Source organism: Limanda limanda, chromosome 3, assembly GCF_963576545.1.
Source record: "Limanda limanda chromosome 3, fLimLim1.1, whole genome shotgun sequence".
Lineage (NCBI taxonomy): Eukaryota > Metazoa > Chordata > Actinopteri > Pleuronectiformes > Pleuronectidae > Limanda > Limanda limanda.
This window is the reverse complement of record NC_083638.1, coordinates 18,521,269-18,538,640: the sequence shown is the minus strand read 5'-3', so window position 1 is coordinate 18,538,640 and position 17,372 is coordinate 18,521,269. Positions and strand designations below refer to the sequence as shown.

At 43.5% G+C, this 17,372-nt stretch overlaps 1 protein-coding gene across 1 annotated transcript; it reads right to left on the bottom strand.

Moving 5' to 3' along the window:
* Positions 1–9,309: 9,309 nt before the first annotated feature.
* On the bottom strand, positions 9,310–15,934 carry dld (deltaD). The gene is made up of 13 exons (XM_061068496.1): positions 15,881–15,934; positions 15,433–15,735; positions 14,586–14,646; positions 13,501–13,758; positions 12,088–12,148; positions 11,845–11,975; positions 11,569–11,738; positions 11,259–11,475; positions 10,985–11,158; positions 10,146–10,869; positions 9,858–10,007; positions 9,488–9,674; positions 9,310–9,372 (listed from the first exon to the last, which is right to left on the bottom strand). Exons 1-13 carry the CDS (start codon positions 15,932–15,934, stop codon positions 9,367–9,369), a joined length of 2,496 nt encoding a protein of 831 aa, XP_060924479.1. The 3' UTR covers positions 9,310–9,366.
* Between the last annotated feature and the right edge of the window lie 1,438 nt (positions 15,935–17,372).

Genomic DNA, 17,372 nt, shown 5'->3' with positions numbered 1-17,372 from the left:
ACATTTAAATACTATTATAATAACATATACTTTTTTTAAAAACTTTTTTGTTTGAATTTTTTATTAGATAACTATTAATCCAAACAACACCAAACCTTGGAGGAGAAATGTTGTATGAATTTGGGACTGAGCCAAACTATTGTACGTGACATGCAGGAAAGAAAAGCACTTATTTGAATGAGGAAATTAACCTTGTTTATCAAGTGGAACAGTCTGTAAGGACCAAGAAAGGAGAATGATTAAATGGTAAGAGACTTTCTTAAGGACAATCAACATTGAAATGTTCCTGTGTGTTTGCCATCCCTGACTTCCGTTCTCAGAGCACTGGAATACCTTTATATACTATTTTATACATAATGCAAAGATAAACTATTCATCCTCATGCAATCATCTGGTGCCACTTTACTCAAGTACCTGTCTGTACCCTTAAATACTTTCTGCAGTTAAAGGTGTATACTATGTACATACTGATATATGATTTCTTATTCTATTTCATTATTTTACATCGTATCTTATCTTATCTTGTCTTGTCTTATCCTAACATGCCATGATCAAAAAATGTTTACATGATCCAACACACAAGTATTTGTTTGTGAAGAAATACATCCGATACAGGAGGTTGTGTTAGGTCTTCGTAAGTTGTGTGGCAGCTAGTGTGTTGTTCATTGTTGCTCCTGCCTCCTCTCTCCCATCTGCTGGTACTCATTAGCATGGAAACAGGACCGGGAGCGGTTTCACACATACACACACTGGCCATTAATCAACAAGTCAGACCGAGGTCCATTCCCACACATCCACGCCACACAGATGAAAACAAAGAGCATACACACAGACACAGTGCCTAACCACAGCTACATCCCACAGCACACTTTACAAGATCTACACCCCACCTGTTGTCTCAGCGGATCAGACCTGGTCCTATCCCAGTTTTTTTTGTCTATCAAATCTGGCAGACTGGTTATGTCTAAATTGTTATTTTATTTTATTTTAAGTGATGACTCTTCTCTCGTGGCAGCGTCAAAGAACACAGGGAGATCTGTTCCCATCAGCTGTTCGCTTTTTTTTGTCTTCATGGGTTGAATCAGTATTTTTATCGTGTGAAATTGCAGTCTAATTTGTCTGGCCTTCATGAATGGGCATATTGAAGAGAGGAGTGTATTCCCATGAACTGACAACCTTGTATAAATGTAAATGGTGTGGGGTTGATCCCTAATTGCCTCCATGTGGGGAAGAACAAATTTACTCTGCCCCTGAATTCAATTAAATAACAGAGAGAGTGTAGACTTAGTGAATTACAGAATAACATAAGAATAAGAGTAGTGGGATAAATGAAGAGGGCACTTAAGAGTCAAAATGAAAACATTAGTGAGAAAAAAGCGAGCAGCAAAACATCTTTAAAATGTGTAAAGTAATTTATGAGGTAATTTCAATTGCATTCATTTAAACTCACCTGCTGAGTGAACTATAAGGTGTGATATATATATATATATATATATATATATATATATATATATAATATTTATTTCTCATTTAACAGCATTGGAAACAAAATGAAATTGGAAAATAATTAAGGCCAGTTCAAATCCAGTCCTTGTCGTCATTCATAATGTTATACAAGAGGATGTACAGCAAAATAAAATAACCACATGAATCTATTTAATAAAAACAACAGTTTTGACTTTGTGTAGCAAGATTAGACTTGTGTTTCCTCCGCTGCTCTTTACTGTCAAGTCACTTTTAACGACTCATAATTTGCATTACGCTTGATCAGAGCTTCTCACATTTGTCTGGCCGAGTCGTCATTAAAAAAGCATTGCTCTGGAAGACGACTGCTCCACTCACAGAGGAAGCTCACTGACTGCTGCAGAGCCATTTCAGGTGAGAAATCTCAAAGCTTAACTTCAGAGGAAAACATCAACTAAAACTCACTAATGACCATACACTTACATTCTGCAGGATCCATTGTTCTATCACACAGAACCTGAAAGTTTGTTAAATGTTGAAACAAGCAGATACAGAATTCATGCAGTAAGGTAACAATATAAAGTTAATAAACAATATAAACATTAGGCATGAGGTGTTAGACAACCGAAGATTCTGCACCTCTGTGAGTCTGCTGGTTTGAAATACTCATCACTGAGAGATGATCACCATTCATCTAAGAGGACTGTCTAACACACCCATCATTTTCATACTCAACACCTTGTGCTTTGGAACGAAGCATCACCCTTTCTTACGTTTCTCCTTTATTACTTCAGGCTTTTCCTGTATTGTAACTTATCACCTGTTTGCAATATATGACACGTTAACATGGTTGGGACATGAAGTACATGGGAAATCAAAAGGAGGAAGGGTTGAGAAGAAATCTGGGAGGATCAATAGAAACAGCGTGATTCAGATCTTTTGTTTGAGAAATATCACACACGAGACTCAACACCAGTAGATGAATGAGAAAGTTTGACAAAGCTGCTGTGATCTGGACTACAACCTGTCGAACAGAGAAGCAGAATCAGGCAAAACTGTCTTCTCTTCTCACCTGATGGTAAAGAGTTTAGTACAAATCGAGAGAGAGAGAGAGAGAGAGAGAGAGAGAGAGAGAGAGAGAGAGAGAGAGAGACATCTGCCATCTCTGTGTCACCCTCTCTCTCTCTCTCCCCTCCCGCTTGTCCTCTGTAGCAACATCTGCTTCCTCCGCAGCTCTTTCCCATCGTGTGGTGGGCGTGTCTTTGTGTTAGCCCCCCAGTTTCATTGTTCTAGCCAATCATTGTCCTCGCCAAGCTGTTCCCACCATGCACCAGTAATGACCAGAAGGCACTGATGGGAGCTGGTGTCTCTGAAGGAATGGCTCTCTTTGCAAGTGCTATAACCCCAAGGGAGAAATGACAAAAAGCTAAATAAAAACAAAAACAATGCTCTCGAGGAGGAATGAGAAATATGGCTTGCTTTAACACCTTTGACTTGGAAATGCCAACCCCCAAAGTGGGGATTCAATCAGCCAGTATGTGTGTTACATCCATAGAAATGGCCAAAAAATTGATGGAGTCATGTTTTTCATATTAACTGAGTCAGAAAAGAAGGACAATCAAAGAGAAAGAAAAGCCAGAGGGGCGAGAAGGAGTAAGTGAAAGAGAGAGATGGAGCACTGGGAAAAGATCTGAGCCTGGTCCCTGGGGAGCTGCAACAGATGAAGTAGCTGAATAAGCTGTCTGTCATTGTGCGACTCGGGCTGCTGTGGTCATGTCGTTTGTTCAAACTCAACAATGGAGGATGGCTGAGAGAGAAACCTGTGTTTTCCCACAAGATCCAGCCCCAAAAAAATCACTCGTCACTAATGGCCTGTTTGTGTGTGTGGGTATTAGTCCCACTGACAAATTGAAATGCTAATAAAGGACAGAGTGGAGAAAATAAAGTCAGTGAGTCTCTGGTATGACGCTATTTGTTTTGCTCTGAATGAAAATCAACAAGAAGTCATGGAGACAATAAAGGCTTCAAATGTATCATCTGTAATCACACAGACAACATATAATTTTTGCCATTAAATCTTGCTTTTTCCAATATGTCAGACTGGGGGCACTGGCTGAGAGATACTGTCAGTGGGTGACTGTAGTGAGTTTCTTCATAGTTGACCAGCTGCCAGAAAACATAAAAAGAACCAAAAGGAAGGTGACCACAGGAGACATTAATAACATCCTTTGCAGATTATATTAAATAAGTGCAAACATATATCACACATAAAACGTGTTTCTCTTTAGCAAGGTGTGTGGTGTCAGATGATGATCATGACCTGGACCTGGTGATTTCAGTGATTGCAGGTACCTGCAATGTAAAAATCAAGTAGGTAACCGAGGTGATGTGAACGGAAACTGACTTGACATTTTTGGCACTAGGTGCTGAGTCGTCATCCCGGCTGATGACGACTCTTCCCCAGTGTGAATCTTACTTTAATTATGCAACTGCGTTGGGTCCAGATGCAACAGTGTCTGGAACTGGGGAACAAATGGTGGTGAAGTGAAAAAAATTCATAGCAAAAGTCTCCAGTTCGGCTCAAACCTGAGTCCTTGATCTACATGTGGTTTACAAAGTCGTCCCTATTTCCTCAGTCTTATAGGGAAACATTGTTTCAACTTTAATCCCGAGAAAATGGCTTCCTCCTTGGCCCTACTTCACTTGTGCAGGAAAATTTGGAAAATGTCATCATTTAGTTTGAAGCATGCAGTGCTATGCAGTGTTTAAATTAGTTTAGATTCAATTCAATACAGTGTTGTAAACCCCACATCTGTGTCCCAAAAAAATCAGTGTTCATCACAAAGATTAAGGTTATTGTTTGGCAAGCAGAGGATTGTTTTGGAGTTGGGATACATCTCCATGAAATGAATGCAAGCATATGTAATTTTCCCAAGTGCCTTATGGCAACGTGAGTTTGTGTGTGTATGTGCATGACTTTTTATAGATTTGAGGTCAAATTTCTACCAATTTATGAACATTTTGGCCTATCCACACAACTTCAAATGGCCTTTTGAGCGGCAAGACTTGTTTTGGGTTAGGATTAGGTTAGATTTAGAGTCCTCACAACTATAGGAAAGAAGAATGTGTGTGCCTGTGTGTATGTGTGTGTGTGACAGGTGACCGTAGTATAGACAATACAAGGGTCAGTGGCCAAGTGTGAGCTCCTTTCTTACCCTCTTGTTCTCCTTTTCCAAGCAGCCTCTTTCATAAACGCACACACTAACACACACGGACTCTGACATGCATGCTCACGCACATGATCACGCTGACACTCACACATACATTCAAACAGATCAGTGAGAGGAGGGTGTGAATGGACAGATTAATCAGATTATAGCAGAGACACACTTAAACAGCCTGTTCTCTGGATTAGATATGGTCCTGCCCACTCCCTGACAGAATAAAACGTGTGTGTGAGGAGAGAGAGCGAGCGTGAAAGAGACAATATATCATCATTATATTCAACATATATACTTATATTTGGGTGCGGATCTAGATCAGGAGCAAGATGAAAGAATTATTTTTGTAAGATTTCAAGATAGGGAGGTTTTTCTACATTTTCGCCCTTTTTCAGAGAATAATTTATGGATTTAGATTTTAAAAAATCCGCCTTATTAAAAGATTGAAATCTATAAGTGAAATTTGATGCAGCTTGATGGAATTTAAGCAGATTTTTGGGTGGAGGTATGCAATCAGCTGGCTGCCATGACAGTTTTTATTTGTATTTGTGACCCTATAGTCATCATCCTAAACCTGTATCATTAGTAAATGGTGATGGTGCAAAACTTAAAAAGTGAACAACATGGAAACAAAATGTTGAATACTATGGCTCCATGTGAATGGGAACAGCAATGTGAAGCTGATCTTGGACACTCCCCTGTATAGTTTACCATGAAGAAGGTTTGATTCCCCCCCTCAGAAGTTCAAAGAGTGCTGTTCCTTATGTGCAACAGGGCAGCATATGGCAGCCAGTGACCAGGGCTTTGTCTGACTATTGACACCAGAGAGATGCCGAGAGGGAGGATGCGAGAGTGAGCCACTGTTCAGTGGTCGGAGGACAGCCTAACAACAACAAAAGACCAGCTTTAAGCCTGTCTCCTGTGATTTTCCAACTCAGCGAAAAGCTATTGTGGCCCTGAAAAAAAGTTAAGTTAAAAAGCTTAGCATGGTATGCGCTAACAACTGCCCGCTGCTTGCGTAATACAAACAAATAGTTTCTGAGCAGTCACAGTTGCAGTCGTTGAAAGGGCAACTGTTCCTGTGTGTACAACCAACGGGCAGGTCACGGCTACGATCTGTTGCTCTGTGAAGTCCGTTGAAATGTGGAGGAGACCTCATTGACTCAGTGTGCATCAGTACATGAACTCAAGTGGTAGTAGACCAAGTGTAGAGCGCAAACCACCGTCACAGCCCGTGCTTAAAGCCTCCTTGAATTCAGTCAAGCTGTACCAAACTCCACACACTAATAGACATCACTCCAATAAATATGATTGATTTGTTCATGAATTATTTGTTGGAAAATTGGAAAATATGTAAAAAAAAAAGGCCCCTTCTCACAATGTACTCACAATGAATATATGATCTTCACTTCACTGCTTTCTCTTTCCCTTCTGATCATGGGACCAACTTCAGTCTGTGTAGCCATGACCTGTGTATTTGTGTGTGTGTGTGTGTGTGTGTGTGCACGCTACTGTGCTCCATGTTGACACTTAATGTACTTTTTCCTCTGTAATTGTCGTTAATTTCTTATCGTCAGTCATCCAATCTCACCATCTTGTGTGTGTTTATAGAGACTGTGAACAAGATGAGTTTCTTTGATGACTATTTCTACACTCCCAGTGGTCACTAAATGACACACACACACACAGACACGCACGCATGCACACACGCACACACACACACACACATATACAGAGTAGTCAGGCGGGGGCAACCGGGACTAAATCCAGACTGGTGGTTTCTCTCCCCAGCTATAAATACCCCTCTGGTTAAAATAAGATCACACACACACACACACACACACACACACACACACACAGAAAGGATAGAGAAAGAGAGAGGGAGAGTGAAATAGAGAGAGAGAGGAATATAGGCTACGTAACAAGAAAAAAATATATCAGACAAGAAACAGTAGTACACTTGTATGCAGCCTCGCACATCTCTCTCTCTCTCTCTCTCTCTCTCTCTCTCTCTCTCTCTCTCTCTCTCTCCTTCTCTCACTCAAACACACACACACAAAGAGATGGCTCTGGCCTCAGAGCAGGCTAGCTAAGCAGTCTATGATTATGGGGTGTGTCTTTGTCTCATTTAGTGGTTCCACAAGGAGACAGTCTTCTGCTGTGTCAGACAAACTTACATACACACACGGGTACACACATACACTCACACACATGCATGCACATATGCAAATACAAACACTCACTTAGTGACAACAAGTTGCTCAGCTTGGATTTGTTAAATTGCTTTTTAGAGGAACTGCAAATGTAAAAATGGCAGCATAGAGATTATTTTGCTTTGTCATCTTTTGAGATGACGCATGATGACGCAAACCTCGCTGTTATTCCTGAATATAGCCAAGGCAATAGTTGTGCACACCAGATATAAATGAAGTTAACTAGTTAACTTAGGTTCAGGAGCAGATTCAGGCCTCAACCCCCCCTCTAATAACCTGTCAATATACCTGATCAACCAATCACACTCTGATCTATGTACCTGATCAACCCATCACACTAGGATCGATACCTGATCAACCCCTCACACTCTTATATATATACCTGATCAATCCATCACACTCTGATCTATACCCAGTCAACCCATCCTTTCCCTTCCCTTTATTCATTAACTAACCTCATCCCTATCCACATCCGTCATCTTCTTCTCCCTCATCCCTTCTTATTCAGTTGGGTGCACATCTCTCTCTGCATTGTAGGGGCCTATTGGGTGCAACGATCCTGAGATGGAACCCACAAACTTAGTATCCCTCCACCCAGTCATCAGTACTCTCTCTCTGGACTTCCACCACTACCTCAACATTAATTCATCTATCCTCTACATCCAATACATCAACTCCAGTAACAACCTGTAAACTACAAATTGTTATGTTGTGGTGCTTGCTACTAAAACTCCTATTACTGTGAGATAAAGCCACCGCACAGAAGGAAATTGCAGCAACTTAATTTTCATGATTTGTCTACTTCTAATGTGCATTCGATGATAATTAAAACATGATCATATTTAAACAGTCAACAGCAGATGTTTTATATTTCATTCCTCTTTTATTTTGGAAAAATATTGCGTTGTTTTCCAGTAATAAAAATGACAGGCTCTGTACATACGACTTTTATCTTAAATACAACACAGTCACAGTGGTCTCAAGTGCCTAACACATACATGCATACATACAAACTTACATACATACATTATCTGCCAAATAAAAACTGTCCAACTTAAATTATAAGAGATTTAACAAAAAACATCACAACAAAATGAAATACAAATAATTACATCATTAAATTAAAAGAATACACCTTTCTTTAGATAACAAATAAAATAAAACAATTGATCCTAACCAATGGCAGGCAGGGTGATGGTGTCCTTCAATTGGCTAATAGAGGAAGACTGGGGGTGAGGGGAGTGGGATTGGGCAGTGCACACACCTGACACCACACAAATGACATCACCTCCTCTGTACACACACACTCCTCCATAGTGCAATGAGGTCTTGGCAGTTAAGACTAGTCCATCATAGCTCACTTGGAAACATGACAGCATCTTCAGAGGTCGGGACAATTATGACAAATTATTACATTTTTAACAGTGAAACAATTATTTCACTTTATCCAGGATTTTTAGTAGCAGAACAGAAATAACAAATTAATTCATAATGAATTTTTGTTTGTTTTGCCTGATTTATTTCTCTTTGTTTGTCCGCCAATACTGAAAGTGTTTCCTGAGTCACTCTGCTCGAAACATTGCCCTGTGTATTAAAACCTTCAGGGGTCAGAGGCCAGTATGGCCCAACAGGATCCATGTTGGATCGATCTGCAGTCACGACTGGAATCTTCAGTTCGATTATTTCTGCTGAGAACCAGCTCAGCCAACATCGTCTCTGTCAGTGCTGCAGAGTTAAAGATGTAAAGCTGGAGTAGCTGTTTTAAAAATAATTAAATTCCAATTACATTTTTTTTATGAATTCTTAGCAGCTGCAGTTTGAAAACTTCTAATGTTGCTATAACTCCACCCTCAACTCTGCAGCACTGCACAGAACCGGAACTGTTCAATATCCACGACAGCTTTTACACTGAATTGTAAAACCACAACACATAACAGTACTACAACAGTACTTCAAAAGTTCTGAGTACTCCAAAGGTACTAAACTGTTCAATCAGTACTCAACAGTACTACAATATTATTGGTCAACATCCAAATCGATACTTCGCTGTTGACCAGCAGAGAGGAGTTCCTCTTGGTACGTGCAGTAAATCATCCAGTACTGCAACAAGACATCGAACGAGCTCTTCATCAGTTCTCCAGCAGTTATCATTCAAACTGCATGATTACATGTTCAGAACGGTTTCTGTACAAAGTTTGTACAACTGCTACTGGTACTTTGTCCATAGTACTGTGTCAGCATCCACCGAGGGTCAAAATTGTCTTGTATTCACACGTAGTACTAAAGTACTTAGGCCTTGATGAATACTCTGCTGGCTCAGCAGCACCGTGGCTCAAAAGTCCTCCGGAAAAATCCCAGGGAACAGCAGCAAACAGCAGGAGTAGAACCTCCTGGAGACAAGATGAGCTGTACTGCTCAGGGCTGGTGAGTGTGTGGATCAACCACAACCAGAGGAAACTGGTCCAGTATCATACCTGTAATACAGAAAAAAAACATCAGTGTCTCATTTCTTTCTACAGACCGTGTTGAGGGGGGTTACATTTATATCATACATTTGCCAGGAGGATAAATATATTCCTGTGTCCTCACCTCTGTAGCGATGATACATTCGTCCTTCTGGTCCGACATGACGTAAACAGACTGGTATTTGGTGTCAGTGGAACACTGGTACCTGCTGTCACTGGGACAGTGGTATTCAGCATCACTGGTTGATGGGTACATGACGTCACTGGTTGATGGGTACTTGACGTCACTGGTTGATGGGTACTTGACGTCACTGGTTGATGGGTACTTGACGTCACTGGTTGATGGGTACATGACGTCACTGGTTGATGGGTACTTGACGTCACTGGTTGATGGGTACTTGACGTCACTGGTTGATGGGTACTTGACGCTACTGGTTGATGGGTACTTGACGTCACTGGTTGATCGGTACTTGACGTCACTGGTTGATGGGTACTTGACGTCACAGGTTGACTGGTATTTGACATCACTGGTTGACTGATATTTAAGATCACTTGCTGCATGATAGTTCAGTTCACTCGAGGACTGATAATTTGCTTCGTTGCAGCTTGGTGACTCTTCATCGTATTTCTTTTCTGATGCATCACTGTGGGAAAAGAACGATAACAGTTTACAAACAGATTCAGAGATTCAGAAATTTTTAACAAGCTTAGTTTGAGTAATGCATGATTCTAAGTTTCAAAAGAGTTTACCTATTTAAGTGTATATTTTGAAAATTACGTACCTCTTTTGCCTGTATCTTTCCTCTGAGTCAAACTCATCCAGCATTTCACAGTTGACCTCTGGCTCATCGTGCTCCTCTTCTTTGCACAGCAGCATCTCCTCCGGCCGGACCTCATGCACCAGGTTGTACTCCACACTGGTATAGCGAGTCTTATAGCCGTTCTTCTCTGATCCATTGAGCCCGCTGATTCCACTCAGACCGCCCAGCGACCCAGCGAGGTCTGAATGGTAATCCACCTTCTTGTTGGTGTTTTTAATGGACGCCGTCATCAAAGCACCCACTTCCTTGTCAGTGCGGAGACAATTGTTGGTGGTCGTCAGGTTGTTCATGGTCTCGCGGCTGTCACTGTGGACACTGTCACTGTGGTGACTTTGCCGATCTTGCAGTTTGACACGAACGTAGACAACCATCACTGAGCAGCCAATCAGGATCACCAGAACGAGGAAGACACCGGCACACACAGCCGTCCATGGGAATCCGTTATCGTCATCCTCCTCATCTTCAACATTTCCTTTTTCCGGTGAAGAATACCGTCGATCCGGTCCGTCCACCACCGGCTGACCTTTAGGAACCTCTGGTAAGAGGAACTGGCAGTTGTGACCACCATAGCCGGGCACACAAGCACACACATAACGCCCGCCACGCTCGTGGCAGGTAGCTCCATTGTGGCAGGGGTTGTGAGAGCAGCGGGAGAGGGGGGAGCTGCAGTTTTTGCCAGTGTAGCCTGTGGAAGAAATCACAGATTATCAGTCTAGAACCAAACTAATCTAAAACTGTATAAAAAAGACAAAGTACATCAACATAATCAAGCAAGAGAGATCTGTTTGAAGCTGCCATACCTGGAGGGCAGGTACAGGTGTAGCCGTTCACTCCCTCTTGACACGTCCCACCGTTCTGACAGGGGAAGGATGGACAGTGTCCAGAGATGCTGCCGCTGTTCTCACAGTTAGGACCAGAGAATCCGTCAGGACACTGACATTGGTAGGAGTTCACCAGATCCACACATTCCGCACCTGCAGAGGGGACAGGGATTGAGACAAAGACTGAAGGTTAGTCCCAAAACATTTACTTCCTGGTGTAGCTTTAATTGTAGGTTATTTATAGACAAATTACCATTCAAACAAGGGTTGGAGGAGCAGTGGTCGATTTTCTTCTCGCAGTTGAAGCCGGCCTGTCCCAACGGGCACTGACAGAAGTAGCCCCCTTCAGGGTTGTTGACACAATGTCCGCCATTGAAGCAAGGCCCATCTGCACAGGTACTGGCACTCAACTCGCAGTTGTTGCCGTAGAAACCAGGCGGACAGGTGCACTTGTAGCCATTGTCGTTATCCTATATTGGGAAGAATGTAAACAGTGGTTAAATTAAGGCTTGTTGCCAGAATATATATATATATTTTTTTTTTCTTCCTCTCGGGATACTCACAGTGCAGCTGCCTCCGTTGCGACAGGGGTTTCCAGAACATTCATTAACTTCAACGTCACAGCTGGCGCCCGCAAATCCAGGTAGACAGGAGCAAGTGTAGCTGCCCTGGCCAGTGTTGGTACAGGTGGCTCCATTTAGGCAGGGCTTATGGTGCGTACAGTAGTTCAGATCTGGAACCATCAACAGTAAACAACATTAATGCACAGCACATTGTAAATTTGAAGTGGGAAAAATTGAGGGATTTTAACAAAGTGGTAAATCTTTCAGTGAACTCACCCTGGTTGCAGAAGAGCCCGCCCCATCCCTCCTGGCAGTTACATTGCCAGGGTTGTTGGCAGGTGCCATGGAGGCAGCCTGGGTAACGGATACAGTCATCACAGTAACGTCCACTGAAGCCCACACGACACCTGTTAACACACAACATTCAGTCAGTACTGCTCATAACAGGTGCAAGGATAATGATGATAATGTAAAATGTTACATTTAAATCAAGAGTATATCCAGGGTTTCTGTACTTACTTGCACTCTCCTGGTTTTTCACAGAAGCCATGTTCTTCATCACAGCCAGGAAGACAGAGTGCTGCAGAGAGGAAAGAAAAGTTTACAATTGAATTATGGGAAACATGTTTGCCCTCCAAAGGCGTTTTCAAACTGGTGCCTGTCAGGTTGGTGCCCCGACCTTCTGATCTGTTTGATCCAGTATATTTACATGCCCTGTCTGTCTACTGCTACACTGCAACAGAGGCTTATGAAAACATGTTTGGTGGTTCATGTCACTTTGTGGCTGGAAGAGTATAAAATATTGAGGGTAATCTGGGTCATAGGGTCACTTATGATTGCAGGCTCACACGATTTGGTTTCTTACATTTTGATAAACTTGTATAAAACTTTGCCTTACAGCTATAATATCCTTTGGGGGGCTTCGATAGCTTTTGGTCACCAAAGTGGGGAACCAGCCAACAAGCCCCTTATTTAACATGGTTGCTCTCCGACACAAAAGCGTTGCACACAAAGCCTCCTTTCTCCCCTTGACTGTGGGTCAGAAGTCCCTTTTCTCACCCTTGCCACCCCCATCTCACCCCACCCTACCATCCCTCCTCCTTCTGATCCTCCTCTCTTCCTCTTCCATTCACCTATCCCCTCTCTTCTTCTCCTCTCTTCTTGCTCTCCTTCCCCTCCTCTGCTCCTCCCGTCTCTCCTCACACTCCTCCTCCTCCCCCCCCAGGGCCAGCTGGTCTGTGTGGAGCTAACCACCAGACAGCTGCTCCATTGTCTCCTCTCACCGAGCAGCTGCCCCCTCCACAACAATACACAACCCTGCTTGGCCAATCAACAGCCCGGGCCGCAACAATGCAGGACCCCCACTTGGCCAATCGGGGAGGAGGTTTGGGGCAAAGGAGGCCGCAGTGGTCTAATGGAAGGCACGCGGCGTGTGAATTACTGAGGAGCCAGTGCGGCTCATTAGAATGGAGGCCTCTGGTGCTATGGGATAACTAACTGACGCCTGTTGCACACGGGCCCCGCATTAGGAGGTGGAAAAAGTCCCTAAACAATAACGAATGGCAAGGGACAGTTGGGGGAAATGAACTTTGAAAGGTGGCTTTAGAAACTTTGTAGAAATTAAAAAACACTCAACTTTTTTACCTCATCACACTCTTTACAGTATTGATGGTGAAACCTTTTTTCTAACCTTATCATCCAGTTTAAGTCAAAATTAATAATTGTTCCTTATGTACTGAGGAAGCATTTTGGAATCAGATGCTCTATGTAAACATCAACATTGAGTGCTAATCACTGTGCTGCTCCTGAAGCTCATCTGTCCCACTAGCATCTGTTAGTGAATTCAAATATCACTACAACTGTTTCCTCTCAACATGTTGCACAAACCCCCTGAAAGATATACTGCTGGATTAATAAATCTAACCCACTTACGTTCAGTGCAGTAATGTCCCTTCCAGCCAGAGTTGCATATGATCTCCCCACGCTCGCCACAGGTGAAGTGGCCAAAGGCGTCGTCTCGGGGCCGACAGAAGACAGAACAGCCGTCACCGTAGTAGTGCTCGTCACACAGGAAGCGATAGGAGTAACGCAGCTCCGTCCCGCCGGATGTCTGCATGTCCTTGAACCACTCCTCTCCCACGGTGAGGTGACGCTGGGTGGTGACCCTGCTGATCAGATGCTCTGGGTTGTCTGAAGAAGAGAAGCGTGCAGCTTGTTATTGATCATGTCTTATTACTGCTAAAAAAGTTATAAGTTATTTTTCTTGTTTTAATTTACTAAACAATGCTTATATTTGTGAACTGTGCATTCTTATTAAAAAAACTGATTGATTAAAGTATAGTTTTACATTTCTATCTTCATCGCCCATACTCCCCCTGTCTTGTGCTGCTAGTTAGTCATCATTAGTGCAGTGATAAGCACAGGAGATAAAAGATAACAGCGGCAAATATCTCACCACTGGAACACATCACAACAAACACCTGCTAAAACTATGGGTGGCCTTTTCCCTGCATGTGTGATGTTAAAAGAAACCTGGTGCCTTAAAACATAGAGGCTGTGTTTAAAATACTTTACTTATCATCATGGCACACTGATCTACATTAGAAAATCAAGTAAGTTGTAACATAAGCAGGTTTTATGCACTGAGTGGATATTTATTTCAGGTTTTTTTAGCATTTCACAGATGTTCAGTCAGAAATATCATATACAATATGCTTTAATATGATGAACTGTTAGTCCTATCAGGAGACTAAGTAGGCAATGTAGATAATCTAACACATCATCTGTTTGTAAAGGAAGACCTGCATGTAGAAATTGTAAGCATATAAGTGTCTCTTAAGCATAATAGGCCTAATATAAAACAAAACCTACAACATTTACCAGACTAATTGTGTCGTACTTATCACCAATGACTGAGCACTATGTGAAAAAACGTGCTACTGAGACAAACCAGGCCACTATCAGCCTTCTGGCACTGTCTTTGAGTTACAGTGCAGCCTTCTCTGGCTGCCACCCACCTGTTGCCAGGTCGTCCAGGGAGTCAGTGTGCAGGGCTTCAATGATCAGTGAAAACGTCCCCTGAGGAGAGAGAGAGACACAGAGAGAGTCAACAGCTGCTGGGCCTGGAGGCCTCCCTCCCTCCCACAGCAGAGGGCCATTAGAGGAGGCCTCCCAATAAACTTCACAGCCTAATTCCCGTGTTGATTAGGGGCCTAATAAGGGCCACTACCTGCTCCCGTTTTCACACCCTGCCACTATCACACTCGCTCGCCGCCGTAAAACCAAACGAGGCGGAATTTCACGCTGCGCTGCCAATGATGTGCCAACTCAGAGGATGTTAAATTTCCCACCGCGCCTGCATGCGTGGTCGGAGGAGAGAGGGAGCGTTTGGTGAAAACCCTCCCACCACTCCCCCCACCACACACACACACACACACACACACTCGCCTCCCCTCCCACCAAAGAGCACAGGAACACTACAATAGCCCCTCTCACACAGTGCTGACAAAGACCCTCACAAGTGTTGAGTTTGGGAGCATCTGTTGCGTTTTGCACTCTTCAAAGCTAATGTGTCCCACTGGAATAAGACCATAACAACTCCACTGTCTGTCTGCGCATGCTTTTCAGTACTACTGCAAAATGTGACTCATGGTTATACAGTCATTCTGCGTGTCAGAAATATTAGTGTTTAAATTAAATGCATATAGGGTTAATATGGAATATTACAGGGGATGGTGGTTTCTTTAAGGTATAATGCCCCAAAAGTTATAAATTAGTAATTATCAATAAGTGCTGGGGAGGATGGATTTTTACGGTGGCATAAATAATAAGCCGACCCTTGTCCATTGTCATTGAAACACTCACCGGCCATGTGAAGGCGAAGGGAAAGTGCACCGGGTTGGTGAAGCTGTCCGCATTGGTCTCCGGCACCTGGAAGGAATTGGAGCCGAGGACCGGAGTCACAGCCCCGCCGTAGGTGCAGGGCGGCTCGGGGGACACGTTGGTCTGGTAGTGCTTCAGACAGATCCGGAAGAAAGTATTGCACTCGCAGTGCTGGTGTCCCTGCGGATGCGCGGAGCCTCCAGCGCAGCAGTTCGCGTTCCCCGTTATCCCTTTCTTGTTGAGGAACTCCTGCAGCTTCAGCTCAAACACCCCGGAACATGAAACCTATACACAAGCGGCAACACACACACAAACACACATGTCAGCCCGGTGCGTTCCATACAGAGTGTGGGGAATATGCGCATTTAAAAATGTGAAAATCAGTGCAGAGTTAAGAGAAAGTTGGATAAGTCATCCTCAGTGGACCTACCTGGCAGGTGAGCACGGACAGAGTGACAACCAGGAGCAGAGACAGACGTCCCATTGTGTTGACTGCCCTCCAACAAGCGGTGAAAGCTCCACAGGGTCCGAGCAGCCAAGCTCAAACACACATGGAGAAAGTTTTCACTCACAGTCAAGGTGAAGCCTTGACACACGGCAGGGAGGATGAGGAGAAAGTTGGTCCTGTGGCGCGTCTGTTCCCACAACGAGCCACAACAAGTTTTACAGTGTCAAAAAAGTAATCCTCAGTAAAAAAAAAGATGAAGAAGGATCCTCTCGGTGAATGAAATCCCCGTTGATAAATAGAAGAGAGTTAATTCCAGTCAACCCAGATGCAGCTCTCGATGTGATGGTGGCCTTGTTTATTTTCCCACTTGTTTCATAATGATATGCTGATCCTGAAACGCAGAAAACGAGTTTCTCTGTCTCTCTCGGTTTCAAAGTGTGTGTGTGTCTGATGGCTCTCCTGCCCCTGCACAGGGTTTTATACCGGGGCCAGCAGGCGATGGGTAATAAGATGCAAATGAGCCTCTCTGCTCCTCTTCTTCCCTCCCTCCATCCCACCACCACCGCCACCACAAGTCCGCCCCGGGGCCATCACAAAGAAAGAGCAGGGAGGAGGGGGGGCACACACACACACACACACACACACACACACACACACACACACACACACACAACTTCTCTAAAACCCGCCCCCACTCCTCTCTCTTTCTCTCAAAGGGGACAGACCAAATGGCTACTGAGCTGTTAAATGTGCAACAACCCCTCGCTTCCCCTGATGCCCCCCCCCCCCTCTCCCTCCCTCCTCCACACTTACATTTACATTCCGATAAATTCTTCAACCTCTGCACGAAATCCTGCACATCACACCATCAAGTGATGTATACATTTATAGGGGGGGGGCAGGGTGCCAGGGTATGACTCCTCATATCTGGGCTTATGGTGAAGCCTCTCTGTGCCCTGACCTGTTCCAGCCAGCCAGCCGTCCCAACTGCGTTACAACGACCATCTGCTCCGTCGCATTCCTATGGTGTTGCCCCTGCAGTGGTCCTCGCATGTTCACACCCCCCCCCCCCCCCCATACAAGTCGATCTGTTCTTATTATCTTATCTTTAATGATTGGATACATGTCCTATACATCCCCAGAGACAGCTGCTCTTTTCCTCACGTATCCTACATTATTTCTGACTGCGTGGTCATACTCAGTTTCCATTGGCCAGCACTTATACAAATATGGGGATGAAAAGTGTTTTATAAAAAGTTTAAAAAGTTTTGTTAGTATAACTGACTGATTCAAATGCAATAAATAAAAATATCAATGAGGGCATTTGATCAGTGCTATTTCTCCACTTTAACCTACCACCTTAATGCCACATTTACAATTAGACCATCCCGTCCTAATTCCCCATTTACTCTCATGTAAATTATATATGTTTTAAAAAATTAAGCCAGAAGGAAATTTGCCTCCTTGAAGGTGC

Excerpts from the sequence above, each read along its gene's own strand:
- dld (XM_061068496.1), bottom strand. The coding sequence starts at position 15,934 with ATGGGACGTCTGTCTCTGCTCCTGGTTGTCACTCTGTCCGTGCTCACC. Across the intron at positions 14,647-15,432 it reads CCTTCGCCTTCACATGGCCG|GGGACGTTTTCACTGATCAT; the intron begins GTGAGTGTTTCA and ends CTCTCTCCTCAG. Across the intron at positions 10,008-10,145 it reads GAAAGATACAGGCAAAAGAG|TGATGCATCAGAAAAGAAAT; the intron begins GTACGTAATTTT and ends CTTTTCCCACAG.